Source organism: Gadus macrocephalus, chromosome 16 (assembly GCF_031168955.1).
Source record: "Gadus macrocephalus chromosome 16, ASM3116895v1".
Taxonomy (NCBI): Eukaryota; Metazoa; Chordata; class Actinopteri; order Gadiformes; family Gadidae; genus Gadus; species Gadus macrocephalus.
In genome coordinates this window covers 20,170,231-20,185,703 of record NC_082397.1, presented here as the reverse complement: position 1 = coordinate 20,185,703, position 15,473 = coordinate 20,170,231, and the positions used below count along the sequence as shown (strand labels likewise).

General features: G+C 41.8%; 1 protein-coding gene across 2 annotated transcripts in view; it reads left to right on the top strand.

Annotated features, from left to right (window-relative positions):
• The window catches only part of brip1 (BRCA1 interacting helicase 1), a 53,838-nt gene that overhangs the window by 32,929 nt on the left and 5,436 nt on the right, over nt 1-15,473 (top strand). For both annotated transcript variants that reach the window (XM_060074175.1, XM_060074176.1), the window contains 4 exons: nt 769-848; nt 1,819-1,897; nt 2,003-2,212; nt 2,489-2,640. In XM_060074175.1, the coding sequence (XP_059930158.1) occupies nt 769-848; nt 1,819-1,897; nt 2,003-2,212; nt 2,489-2,640 (521 nt within the window). The remainder of the gene's footprint in view (nt 1-768; nt 849-1,818; nt 1,898-2,002; nt 2,213-2,488; nt 2,641-15,473) is intronic.

Here is a 15,473-nt window from a genome sequence, read left to right as displayed (position 1 = left end):
TTAAAGGTCCCTATTTTACCACCAGGTGTGATAGCCGTTACAAGCCATATCACGTCTAACCTCTAGTGACATCACACATGGGAGAGCCCACCCAGGTGTCTGATATATAGACTGAGCCATAGACGTGTTAACATGAACACCACATTGGCTGCGTTATATAAACAAATACAAATAAATGGGTGGGTGTTTTATCTGGATAAAAAGTGAATGAATGGGTGAATGTTAGGCAATATTGTAAAGCGCTTTGGATAAAAGCATTATATAAATGTATAATAGGATTTAATATGATCATAAAAACACCTGCTTTTAATCCCCTTTTATTGATTTAAGGGCCGAAGGCCAACCTGGCCTCTGTTTATATATGGCTCTAGCTAACTACCGGACTGAACCAACTGATGGGGAAAATCTAGCCCTCATACATCTTTGTGGACACTCCCTCATGATGTCACTAGAGGGTATGTTGTGAAATGGCTTATAAACATCGTACTTAGTGCTAAGATAGGGAACCTTTCGATGAGCGTAGATCATGTATGTCACGTCAACGCAGCAGGTGACCGGTTAACCGAATCAGGCATTTAATAGTTATGCATGCAATAGCATTGGTTAATCTAGAGAGGCAGTCATCTAATCCACACCAATGGACAAGTGGTGTTGGGGTTTGGTTCTCTAATGTTTTGCACAGAAGTATTGCCATTATTTTCAGCATGTAGCTGGTATATTTTAGGATGCCAAAAATGCTATAAAAGGTCAAATGTTTTGTCACTAAAGGTGTTAAAATCCAGAGATCCTGCAGGCCAAAACGTAGGAAACGTTCCACGGGGTCTTCAACGCAAGGGATTAGCGTTAAGGTAATGGCAAGGGAATCCCTGTACCCCATTGTTTGGTGGTTGTTAGTGGTTAATTCGCTATTAGACATTACTGCTATCCATTCAAATTAAACGAGTGGGACTGCACCATTTCTGGTGAAACGCATGTAATTTCAATACCACAGGTTTTGCACTTGAACTCTTTTTGGAGTTGTAAAATTTGCTTACATTTTAGAACCCTTTATCTTTTTCTTTTTGCCATCATCAGGATTTCTCCGACCTGTATCTTATTTTCAGATTATTCTGGGCCTAAGGAACTAAGGAGGACCATGAAATTGGGATAGATCCATTATTGAGCGAGAACACTACATCTGTGATCAACGAAACGGGCTGCAATGTTATCCTTGAGAGAAATGGGGTCCTTCGATGAACGTCCTCTAAAAGTGCTTGTTTTTGCTACTGACATGCTCCTCAGATTATACATTAACCCCAAAAACCTTGTTTCTCTACCTTTCGCTTGATCACGGTCTTTTGTTATTATGTCAAACCAAGTAGCTTCAGCCGACGTCTCTCTGAAATCCCGTTGTTGCATTCCGTTTTGTCATACTATCTCAACTCTCACCTGAATCTCGTTCATACCCCTAAATAAGGCTTTCCATAATCCAAAACAACAAACTCTCCGCTCTCCAGCTCTCACGTTTCCACTGTTCTCTTCCTGCAACAACTCATCCTGCAATCAACTCTCTCTCACACTCTGAAAGTTGTATTGTTCTGTAGTGATCCTTACCATAATGGTAGAATTTAATCTGAGCCTGTCAGTGACCAAAGCAAGCACTATTACAGTTGTCCACCTTTATCCCTTCACCCCCAAATTTTAATCAGAAAATAGGCTCTGGGTTGGAAAATCCAGAAGTTCTCCTTAAACATTCACCATGCCAAATGTTACCTTTGGTTAAATAACTACTGAAATGGACTTGAGGTTGATTCTTGTGATGGTTTGCAACACTTACAGCAAATCAGTGACCAGGATCCATGTTCATTGGGACTTTACTGCGCTAAATGTGGAAGAGAACTTCTCCCTGCCATAGAAGGTACTGAAACAATAATGAACGGAATCAGTATCCACATCTCTTTCACGTATTCTATTCATTCATTCATTGCTATGAATTATTTTTTACCCACGATTTGATTTCCAGGTCTGATTCAAAGGGAAGTGTGTGAATTAAAACCACTGGCTCTTCTGAGTGAATTCCCAGTTTGGCGTAATGGAACGAGATGCCAGTGCCAACGTGCACCGTCTCAGCCCTCGTGGTCACCCAGCTCCACGTTGTTGGTCGTCAAGAGTGAGGCCCAGTTGCAGACGCTGAAGAGCGCTCTGCAGCCCTACTGTGCTGACAGCTTCACCGGTAGGTTGGAACAGATGGAGAATCCGCACTCCCGTCCCATGAGGATGTAGAAAGAAACAAAGATTTAATTAGCGCACAAGCTGAACACCATTTATATCTAAATCCTTTTTTTCCTTGGTATTTTATCTCAAGACAACTGAACCACTAATACATGTTTAAAATAATAGTGCATCATTGAGTCTATAATATAGCTTTAGCACCCTCTTCCCCTCTTTTGAAGTGTGTTTTTTCTAACCTATAGATGTTGGTATTCTCTCGTGTGTGTTGTCTATGTAGCATATAATGCCATCTGGAACCCGGAGCAGTGCTGTGTTGTTCGGTATCTGCGGTGCAGAGGCTGCACGTGGCCAGACACCCCTTCAGTTGAGACCCCTGAGGCGTGCATCGCTGCTGAGGTCTGCTACCCGGTTCACCCAGCGCAAGATCAGGTACGCCTCCTCTTCCTAAGGGCCAATTTACTCCCTCTGTGTTTTACTGTAGGCCTTTGTTTTTGCTACAGTTGTATATGCTTGTTCATGAGTCTCGGGTTCTTAAAGCCTGATGGTTTCCGTGTCCTAGACATCACAACAGAAATTCCTCAGCATTATGCGTATCCATGCTCGGGTCTTGACCTTGACACCATAGTGGGAGAGGCTGGGGCGCTTCCGGGCAAAGGGGGGGTGAGAGGCGGGGGGGGAAGGGGCCCAGCTACTCCTTTATTGTGTACCCTTTTTGAATCCCTGCTGTTGCACTTTTATCTATTTTGTGTCATGTTTATAATGGTATATTTAAAATGTTTTTTCCTTGAATAAGGCAATTTAATATACGGAGTTGCAATGTAATTGATACAATAATTTTATATATATATATATATATATATATATATATAAATGTATTTTATTTAGAGAGATATAACTTTTAGTTGTATTATGATCCTTCGACAAGTAAACCGTTTTATTGAAGTTATTTAGGTGATTATATTGTCAGGATAAAAGTTTAATGGAAGAGAAGAGTGTGACAGATGGGGCAGACTTATTGATCGCTGTTGACACGGCGGTTAATTTCCGTGTGTAACCAGTGATTCATTGTGAAATAAGAATAAGAGTAAATATATATAATAAGAGTAAACATATCGTGCTTAAAGAATGCCCGTGGCTTAAGTACTGTGTTAACGACAGTTACCACCGTTAGTCCTTATTATGTAATGAATTGCGTTAGATCTCGTCATATTTCTAGACTGTTCGTATCGACTGTTAATGTTTGTGGCTTCATGATTCCGTTGTTTGCAAAGCTCCCGCATGCTGTGATAGGACGCACAAGGGGTTACACCAAAATCAATATGCATCCTCCTTCACAATCACCCTGTGCACTGTAATCTGACCTAACATTCATCAAGACGTCCTCAGAATGCCTTACCTTGAGTCTTGATATTGATTTGTAAATCCTTAAGCTTCTTTCCTTTAATATTTTGCTTGCATGTAGACAGCATCTCTGCTCTGTGGCGTACAGGGTAACACAAACGAAATGGTGTTTATTGAGAAAGAAAAGCCACCCATGAACAGATGAATTGTCATAAAATGTTATTGCCCTGAGCATGGTAATTCTGGTTTGGTATGGTTCTGCTTATCTAAGATTACAGTTTAATTAAAATGGATCATTCTGAAGGAGAATTATTATTTAATTTACATTAATTTACATACATTCTATTCTCACTGAGTCCTTTTTATTCATTATTATTTATTAAAAGTAATAATAATGTAATAATTTTACCTGATTATGAAAAATAGAAAACGGAAAAAACTTAAAATTATATTTATATAGGACTCTCAAAATCATAAAATCAATCAAACCAATTGTTTCCAACCGTTTGAGATTATTGCCATGAGCTATCAGATTAAGAAGATTAACCTTGATTGACTGGTCAATTGAGGTTGAAATGAAACTGCCAACACTTTGTAAGACTTTCTGATTTGAGTCAATAGATTAGCTCTGATCTTGTCCCTTGGGAATCTGCTTTTATTTGTGTCACTCCTTAAGTGAGAAATGCATGATTCATTTATCAAAACATAATTTTGAAATGGCCATTATAGTGTCTTAATTTTGGAACAATGGTTACAATTTTGTCTTGTGGATGACTTTAGCAGCCTTATGTGAAATACCTGAACATGAACCTTCGACTGAATCATTGCAAAACATTTAAAAACACATGCCTTTTTACTGAGCTGAATTAATTAAGTAGAAAGCCAATTGGCATTGTATCGCAAATTAACTCGTTCTCAGTCTTCACAAGCACCAAGGGCCCATATTTCAGTTAGAACGTGTTTCATCCTTTGGCTGGTGGATGGTATGTCTCCCTTCCAGTCCCAGTTCTGAGCATTGCACCACAGGTCAGACACTCCTAATCTCTCAGGGATCTCCATAAAAAACACATTTTGAAACCGTTAGCATGGTGCACATTCCATTCGTGTGTTGGGGCCTTACAAAAATAAATAAAGAGTGAGTTATTTTTATACTTTTATACTACATGTATCTTTGACCAGGTTCCGTTGGTTTGTGACCCCAAGTCACTGTTTTTCACAAACAGATACTTTTGGAGGTCCTGCTGTTAAACTGTGCTGTTGACACACCATATTGCACTTAAGTCTGTTTGTGTGCTAAGAACCAGACTCTTGGTCTGGGTCTGACCAGTTACAGACAGACAGACATCTAGACTCAGAGTGGTGCATGACACACTTCATAAGTCCTTATCAATAACTCTGATTATGAAATGTTAATCTGATTAGTTGGTTGTTATAATGCTTGTTGTGTGTCACGCCAAAGTGGCCGACCGCTCAACAGCCACGCACGTCAACACACGCATTACTTCCCCTTCAAGGCCTTCGTTAGTGCTTTAAATATGCAGCCAGTAGACGGGGATTCATGATGTAAACAACAGGAAGGCGCACGTTGTGTGTGTGCATTATTACGTCTCGTTATAGCACGGGAATATTTAAGGTTTGACAGCTCTGAAATTCAGTTTGTTTTCATGCTTTGAGGCCATATGGGCTTTGAAGCCAGGTTAATTTATAACATTCATAATGGTGGGATTATATATAAACCATATACTGTGCATTCTGCTTTAGATCCATTCATATGCTTTCCATAGCTAACTAATATGCCTAATTAGTGCAAAACAAGCATTCATATGCTTGTTTTGATGTTTACACATTACTTGGATTTTATTTCAGTTACAGTCCACAAAGATTTAATGTTCCCCATTTGAAATAGTGACAGGCTTTAGTGGCCAATGGTGGCTGAATGATAAGTCTTATCCATCATGTTTAAATAACGTGGTGTGCATTCTATTACTGCTTTTGGATGCTGTTCCCTCAGAAGCCCTAAATTATATCCTTCTGCATCAATTTTACTCCTATTATTTCCATTTGGTGTATACTTTGAGGGAATATCTGGGATCAACTGCTACTCAAACACATTACCCGTTTATCGTGCACACCCCTAACAGTGGATCGGATAAAGACTATTCTGCAATCTCCAGTTAGTTCATTACAGTCGTCTCATATTTACATTTATCAAGCAGTGGAAGTATATTCTACTGTTCTTTATGCTGCTCAAATACATGACAGACTGACTCCCTTATGCCTACACTCAGTCAACAGGCCCTTATAGATTCCAGATAGGCTTAGCTGTTGCTTTGATGGTACTTTTTCACACTTTTGTTTTTAAATTCTATGCCAATTCACATTCTTTTTTTTGCAATGCACCATTGTTTTATAACATCAACATATGTTTCAACAGTACTACTTGATAATCCATTCAATGCTCATACGTCATACTGATCTACAACGAAAAAGTCCAGCTTGACGCTGAATAAGTATGCTATTACGACTACAATTACCACCTTTTATAATAAACATATAGTTAATCTGCTAATCAGAGGAATAAAACATACATTAAAAGGTAGAACAACTCAATAACATTAAATTTAATATTATCCTCTAATGTCGAATAACTAAAACAATTGTGTCATAGTATAAAATGTAATGTCTTCAAGATTTGGAGCACTGTTGTTCTGATCATTTAATGGAAAACGTTCATTTAATCAACCTCTCCGATCATTTAAGGTCTAAATGACCCACGAAAACGGACTTCAATGTACAGTATATGCTTTAAAAGTACATGATTTACACAGCAAACTCTGCTCTCTCCAGCTCTTGCTCGAAGGTTTCTCTCATTCTCTTCCTGCCACAACTCAGCTCTCGAGACGTGAGGCTTCTCGTTGAGCAAGACTTGGTTCGACAGTATAACAATATAAAAACAATATAATATTTTAACAGATTAAGGCTGCAGCGTTCTCGCTCAATACTGGAGCAATTAAAAAAAATCACTGTCTGCATTTGTCCTTTGACCCAAAAGGATCTATTGGGTCCAGGTTGGAAAATCCAGAAGTTTACCTTTAATGAAATTGAGTTCGCTAAGCAGATATTGCTAGACGGCTCATCTTATAGAAGAGGGTATTTTGCAATCTGTCTGCTTGAGCAGCTGCTAGATCTTGGCTCTGGTCATAGGCTTGAAGCCCATTGGAACATAAACACAGATTTATTTCAGGGGCTCAGTAGAATTAAACACCTAATCTGCCTATGTAATTTTATAAGTCTCCTAATCTTGGTATAGACATCCATTATTTGGGCTCATCTTTGGGGTGCTTACAGTGTAAGATGGCTAATACTTTAAGTGTTATTGTGGCAACCGTTTATCAGACGACTGCCTAGTGTCCTTTGGGTTCCACAGAGTGTATGACGAGGACACATTGGGGAAGCAATAATAACTGCTATCCAGCCACTCAATGCAACCACTCCTTATGTTAGAGCATGGCCATGGATAAGAAACTCTGATCCATTCAACTGTACTTAACATTGTTCAGAATTAGGTTCAAGTTCAAGTGGTTTTCTTATTGATCTGTGTCTGTGTCTTGCCAAAAGGGTTAAGTGAACAGTGAACAGTTTTGTTTCTGTGAATCAGATTGAAAAATATAATTACAATTTTAATATCTCATGTTTCAAATATGTATTCCTTGAAGCAGTTTGCTTATATTTGATAGATTTTATGTGGTTGCATGTGGTCTTGTTTTTAGAAGTTTTAAACCATTTAACTAGTTTCATCTGGCTTCCCTAGCAATCCATTTTTAGAAGTATTGGTTTCCCATGCAACATTGATTTAAAGGTCTTGTACACAGGCAGTCCCATTTGTTTATGAAAAATGCTAACAACACAAAACAATAAAATGGTATTTGTTGCATGAGGTGTGTTTGTCACATAACAGTGAGTGATTGATTGACCTGCTTGGTCAAACATGGGACTCCTACCGATACTCCCTTTGCACGCAATCAGATGATTATTAATCATTATATGTACACCACTAGTCCTTTTATGAATGCTCCCTTGTAGATTAAAGACAGAATAAAATACATTGCATGTATTGTTTCCCTGAGATCTCAAAGCCCTTTAATCAGCTAATCACGATACCTCTCAAGCCTGAGCTACATTAGGGGGCCATCGTATCAAACTGCTTTTCATTGCATAACTGCTTTTAGGGGCCATATATTTCCCTGAGCTGCATACTTTCTATTCCTCCAAATAATGGTTGTCTGTAATTCTACGCTTGTGGAACATTTGATTCTCATTTAAAGGCAGCATGGATTAGATTTCTTTAGGTTTTGCTCTAGGAAGATTTCCTCTACTGTGCAATGCTGCAGTGTTACTTTTAGCTTTGGCACGTTCAAAAACTCCTTTTATATGTGGGGAAACGTTGACTCGCAAATCTCCTGTTGGTCCAACTTGCATTGAAGACTGGTCCTGTAAAAGAGAGGTAGAACCCACAACGGTACAATCCACAAAGGTATCCCCCAGTGATCCCTGGTGGTAAATAACTAGGTGCCAGACGGTCTGGACTGCACGCAAACGTGGCCAAGGTCCAAGCAGGTATCAGAGGGGAATGTACACCAGAGGTTTTAAGCATCCTTGTACTGAGCCTATCTCTAAATCACATCTGCATCAATCTGACATAGAAAGCTGAGCAGTGTTGAAGAAACGATTTGCAAGTGTAATCTACTTTTTCCATATAGCGTTGAACTTGCGGCCATATGTTGATTTTAGGTCAGTAAATCAAACTGACTCATGTTATTTTTAGCACTGTGTATAGTCTTAGTGTATTCACAGACAACATCACAGACATGAACACTGAACAAGGTCAAGGGGTGAATCGCACACCTCACTAATTCTTGTGTCAAAAATTAAAAGCGACTAGTACTTCCAATTAATACCCTTAAATATGAAGTCTTCTGGGATGGTTTTCGGGAGACCAATTACAGCAAACAGCAACACTGCTTAACACAACAGACGTGGGGGAACTCCCACACACGGTTTAAGCACTCCCCCATTTGGGAATCCTTCTGCAAATATTTCAACAGATCAAACATGCAACTTCTCACTCATCTCCCTCCAAATGCTGCGCTTTTCTGCCTTCATAATGATTGATTGGATGGCTTTTGACACAATGTGCGGGTGAAAGGTGAGGTGTAAAAGCTGGAGCAACTCTTTTAAATGTCATGTCAGAAAGCCAAGTGCGAATTTTCTGAGCTTAAAGATATGCAAGGGAATGTGTTTAAAAGTGGGTGGAGTCAACGGTTCAGTGTCGTTGGTGGTCCTGATCCTGTTGAAATATCCTAAGTGCACAGACCCAGTGTGTCAAAACATGTCAGGACTTCAAGAGGCCTGCTAATAAAGACGGACTCCATGAGAAATGCACCTCGTGGTTTGTTTACGCAAATGAAAAACTGCTGACAGATTTGGTAATGGACATGCTGTCCCACAATGCAACAGCAAACAGGCCGTTTTGTCGTGTGCTGTTGAATTACTGCAGAAGGCCAATGTTCTTCATACAGTACCATCTAGAAAAACCAACCAGTGTACTGCATCATCCCCTTCATACTAAATGACACCTCGTCGTGTCACTCTCATCGGATTCAACACGTTGGAGAAAATCTCTTTCCGAGTAATGATGGGAGAATTCTTTGTTCTCGCCTCTTAGCGGAATCGTAGAAGTGCTGACAGAATAGACTATTTAAGAACAGAAGCTCTCAAAGGATGCACACTCTGTATTTGTGTGGCAGCATACCTGAAAGCCTGCCCCAACTCATCACACTTTCAAAGCCCACAGGCACACCTCATCGTGGGAATGGCGTCTCTTAACCCCCTCTCTGTTTGAACAGGCTGCTCCTACTTTATTCTGTTGTTCTTCGTTTGCGTTGGGCATTCAGCAGCTTTTACAATTGATCATAAACACTCTGTGAATGAGGGTCTACACATCAAAAGTATAAAGTGCAAAAAAGTGTTGGGGTTTCTTCCCCTGCTTGCGTGCAATGGCAGGGTGTCTCCTCTTAAGTGTGTTTGAAGTATGCATTTTTCCAGTTTAATTCTTGGCGATCTTGAGGTGAAGACAGATATTGCTAATTCTGATAGATCTGTTTGTTTTTTCCTGTAAGCCTATTCATGGAAAGTTTTTGGTATCATTCACCTGGTGGTCGTGCAATAGGCTGTACACATTTCAAATAATTAATAATACATAGCGTGTACATATATGTGAATCCAGCCTTGATAGAGTAATGAACGCTGATCACACGTTTCCTAGCGGTGACGCTGCAGGTGCCACTAGCAAGCGAGCAACGCCTCCCGCGGTTGGCGACGCAGTTTGGATCCGTTCATGCATCAGCGCCAGCCTGGCTTTCCTACGCCCTGGTTGTGTTCGTGTCAGCAGACAAAAGCCACGGGTGTCCCTACAATACATAGCTGCTGGGGCAAGCAGGACAACACCTCCAGAGCAAACAAGGCTACCTGCTCTTTGTGAAGTCACATAATGCCGGGCCTTTGTTTGTCCCAGACCTCCACCCTGGACCTGGAGCTCCGGCAGCTCCTGCAACAGGTGCCACTTGAGGCCTCCTTTCTGACTCATTGTGCCCTCTATTCCATGGCCCATCTCTCTTTATTTGCCCTTCTGGCAGACTTTGCAGATGACTTTTTCTGAATGCACTTAGCCCACCGATAGCCTTTGATTCTGTATGTTGCACTGAAAGCGTGGCTTAGGAACTGTGTTTGCGCGGGTGCCCTTTTTCTGGAGAGCTTTTATGAAAGGTCACAGGTTGTTATTGTGGGAACTGACACGGAGAACATATTTGTTATTTCACGGCACCGTGTGATGGTGTTGTCCTGTCATAAATGGCATTTGCATTGAAATACTCAAACTGGCGTGTTCTTGCTTTTGCTAAATTGCTTGTACTTGATTTTAAGTTGACTTGTTTTGCTGTTAAATTGAACAAGTTAAATTGCCCTCTGCATAACTGTAATGCATGATTATTTGGGTAAAGTTGGCCTCTCGACCATCTGATGCTTACGATAATTTACAAAGGAGCCAATGTGTTTGAGCCAAAGGTGTTTGAAAGTACAACAATTATGGTATTTTAAGATTTCAAATCGGATTATTCAAGTTAATTGATAATTTCCAGTAAAATTAGGCTTCTTAAAGGCTTCTTAATTACAATAAATATAATTTACAATCTAGAAAGGGATGTTTAAGAGAGTAAATGTGTGGGATGTGGTTGAAATGTCCATGAAATAGGAATATATGTCACTATAGCCTTATAATAATAATAATAATAATAAATAATAATGCATTTTATTGATGGGCGCCTTTCTTGGTCACCTTACCAAAAAAATAAAAATACTCCTAGCAAATCAAATGCCTGAAGAGTTTAGAAAGTATGTTTCATAGTCAGTAACAATTTTCTTGCATTCATAGGAACCCTAAACAGTTGCCAAATGATAATACATCAGAAGATTTTTTGTAGAAAGTTCTCCTTTCTTTAAAGTATGAAATATTACTTAATTAGAATGTGTTGAACCAATCGTTCAGACAATTTATTACCATATGCTTCTGTATAAATTATTTAAAAAAATTATAATTTCCTTATTGCTTGTGAGAATAGGTGTTAATATCTTCTGGATTAATATCTACTGCATTAATTAGACCAGTGATCAACTGAATTGATACTGTCATTCCCTTTGTGTAAAATTACTGATATTGCATTTATTTATTCAATATCCTTCTGTGTTGTTGGATGTTAAACTGACTTTATTACCAACATGCACACACTGATAATATCTCTTATAGTCTCCCATTATATTTAAAATATAATGTTCGAATATTCTCTATGTGTCTGAACTTTTCTTATGGAGCCACGAGATAAAGAGGTAAAAAGCTCTGAACAAACAGGCCAGTCACTGCTGCCAGGGCTGATCCACCCTGAGCGCCGTATATCATCCCCTAGTCCAGGAAGCTGTGGCGCTGCAGCAGGCGGCTTAGTGTGGCTAAGGCAGGGCAAATAATGGCAGCGCAAACATGATTATTGACAGAAACACAAAGGGGTGTTTAGCGCTCCTCTGATCCCAGCTGTGTGAAATGTCGGTAATAGCCGACACGTACAAAGGCAGGCGGGCAGGTGACGGCCAAGGTGTATGCGACCTGCGACCTAGCCAACTGTAGGTTTGCCTGAAGATTGCATTAGTCTTGTGCCACTCCATGGGGGGTTGTACCCCCCCTCCCACCCCCATTGCATCCCTGGTGGCCTTCTTACATGAGTCCAACTCACAACCCTCATGTGGGGCGAGGAGTTTATGAGAAGATTTGTGTTGTTGTCCTTCTGTGTATCCTGTTTGCAAGGCAACTGAAATAACCTTTTTAATATCACAAAGGTATTGTGACGTGCTCCTGTCCAACCTTCTTTTAGAACCATTAGTCATTATTTCCATGACAGCTTTTCGAGCAGTGATTTTTACTTCACAATTGGTCTTACCCTACTTGGACAGACAGGGGGCACTGTGGCTTTACTTTTCTTAATACCTTGAACGGGCTATTTCTGGCTTGAAGGTTATGGCAACCAGAAACAAGGCATGCATCTTTCTGTGAACCTACGGTTTTACTTTGTAAAATGTTAGAATAAACATTCCAGTTATTATATAAATCTATGTCAGTTGATTATGATAAATACAACAGAAAAAACATAAGGAACAACTAAACAGATCTTTGGTTCTTGGGTTAAAATCTACCAGTTACAAGTTGGCAAAAAATAGAAGCTCAGACACAAAAAGGCACTACCACCTTATTTGCGCATGTGCATTTAATTGTTCTGTTTTGGAAGCCCATGTGAACAGTGTTGATGAATAGCCAGCGTTTAAACACATCCTTAACATGCTGCCCCCTTGCTCCACCATTGCTACATCGTTCACTGCCTTGGTTGTTGTCTGGGCCTTCTGGTGGCCATCTTCAACACAGATCCCCCAGGGGATCAAGCAGTCACACGACTGATGAAAACACAGCACCGACTAGTGATCTGGGTGGGTTTGTATCCCTCAAGGTTGCCCCATAACCATGACGAACACCCACAAACCCACTTCTCCTACCAGGGCACCACATTTCAGAAGTCGTCACATGTTGTCGCAGTACGGACATGGCCTTTGATTCCAGCGCCCCATCATACCCGTCGATACCTGGCTGGGTAACCAGGGTGATGGCTGTTCACGGTCCATGTCACACGTCGCATCGCCCAAGGTGAAGTGTGGTCTGAATTATTGTATTTGTAATGATACAATATTCCGTGATTTGGGCCGCACTGCTGTGATGCGCACCGTGTCCGTGCATTCCAGCAGCAAGCCCCCGCCGCCGCCACTGCACAAACGGCCGAGGAACACCCAGAGGTGATCCATCGGCCACTGCTGACAGGTGGCCGGGTGCACGGCAGCACAGGGTGTCACCTCTGGAGGCACTCGGGGAGAAGACACTGAGATTCCCCAAAGAACACACAGTGTCATCAGAACAAAGACATTCCTCCGCACTCCCACCGTGGGGTAAACACACACTTCTCACACAAACAAAAGCGTCCACACGCAGACGGACCTCGGCCAGCCCCGTGGAGCCGCAGAACAAACAACAGACAGTGGAGTGGAGCGGCGAGGAGCCTGGAGACAAACCCAGGGCGGTGGCAGGCCCCCTCTTCACCTCCCAACGGAGGGGGTGTGTGCGTGTGTTTGCATGGGGGGACGGGTAAAAGTGTGAGTGGGGGAAAGTGACTGTCTGCTCTTCAGCGGTGTCTACTTTGTATTCTGATGGTTTGTTTTGTGATGAAACAATCAGCACAGGGAAGGTGAAATGAATTGACAAACGGGGAACCAGAAAGGGTCACCAAAAGCCTAATAGCACTGTTCGCTGACAATTTTACTTATTCTGAGAGTGAAAAGTGTCTAGTCTATAATCCCACCTGTGTTATCTGTATCATTTTACTGGCAGTGAATAAAAACTATTAATTTTCACTTTCATTCAAAATGACTAGCAGTGAATTTTATTAAGACACATACATGAATTTGCATGTAGGGTGTATGGCTAATTCCTCTGCTGTGCATACTGGATCGACTGGGGACATGTGGATCCAACCCAGAACCTTTTGGCTGGGAGTGACTACCCTGCCTTATATTATGAATCACAATAAAATACACAATAGAATGTCGTTAGGCTTATCTTATTCAGGATGTGAAAGACAGAATAAACGGATATGTTCAAACATATACTGCATGTTGACTTGTTTAACAATCCCTTCAAATAACATTTTTATGTTCTGTTTCTTATGTCTCATGCCATATCACAATGTTCATCTCCTTCCCGAGCCAGCTATCTGTAGCTGCTAGCTGTGATTGTGATGCTGGCTCCCATATCTGCACACACTCTGCCCAACCCTCCCTCCCCCCACTCGCTCTCTTTCGCTCTCTCTTTTGCTCTCTCTCTCGCTCTCTCGCTCTCTCGCTCTCTCGCTCGCTCTCTCTCAATGGTGTGCACACACACACACTTACACACACACACACAGCCTTGTGTGTCCCGACCAATGCAGAGACATGATGTCCTGTTAGCTCCCTGATTGTATAATTATATCAGGAAGTTGTTTGTGCTATCAGAGATGCACAAGTCATTGTTTGGGCTGTGCATGTTTGTGTAAGATGAGCGCCTTTGATAGCCCGCTTTGACTGGCCGCTAAAACTATCTCCTTAGCCATCGACGGATAGGAGCGGTGCTCTCCCTGACTCGTTCACATACCACACACTCGCACTTCACAAAGAAGGGGAGGACTCGTACACAACTCCTTGTGTTGGTTGAATGAAAAAACAACCTGATGTGGGATTGGATCAAAAGTCAACTTCATCGTGATGACTGTTAGGAGGCGCATGGCAGGATGAATGCTTTAACTTCTGCGTCGGCGAACGGATGTTTTCCCTCAAAGCCTCAAGGGTCGGGAGGACGAGAGATGCTATCCAGACCATTAACTGTAATTGGCCTTGTTTGGCGCTCATTTGCCAAGGAGGGAGGGAGGGGGTCCTGTGAGGAAAGAGCCAGCGGAAGGGGAAGTGTTGTTGGTTCACAGGACGGGTGTGGGGGGGGGGTATGGTTGAGTAGGGCTGGGCTGTTGGGTTGAAGTCAAAGCATGAGGCGCAGTGTGATGGAGATGATAAGTCCTGCTGTCTCTGCCCACCCTTCCTGGCCCTGGTGATGATAATCATGAAATTTGTTGGCTGTTGCCACTCCGTGCTAGACACCAAACGACCGACTCTAAACAAACCTTTTAGAGGAGTCCCGGCGAGGGGCTCTTACAGACGGACTATAGTGTGAAAGGGCCTACGTACAGGAGCCAGGGGACCGAAAAAATAGCCACCATAAAACCAACGAGGTTGCAGTCAACCCCATGTATTATATTGGCCCAAACGTTATGCTTCGATGTACGCTAATCTGCTGCTTTACCTAAAGTGTGTCACAACCCACACACCACAGGAGACAGCCGTTCTAATCTGCTGTTGTTATCGCTCACAGAGGTCGTGAACCTGTTTCTCTCTGTAATTGCTCGTTGGCTTCTTTTTTTGGCTTGTTGACTTGCGTCAACGCATTGCGTAGTTTGCAATCCACCCTAACGAGATTACAGCGTAAATGCCTCCTCAAGGGGAGTCCATGAACAGCATGCGTAAGCCGCGTCTGCAGGTAACCTGTCCATGGGCCCTTTAAGCAGACACCTGGTTTGACGATTGAGCGATGCCGGGCCTACGTAGCCATAAGCCCTAAGTCGTGCGGGGATGAGCTACAAATCACCTGCTAAGAGTCTTTACAGTCCAAGCTGAGGCACAAAATCCCAACGTTT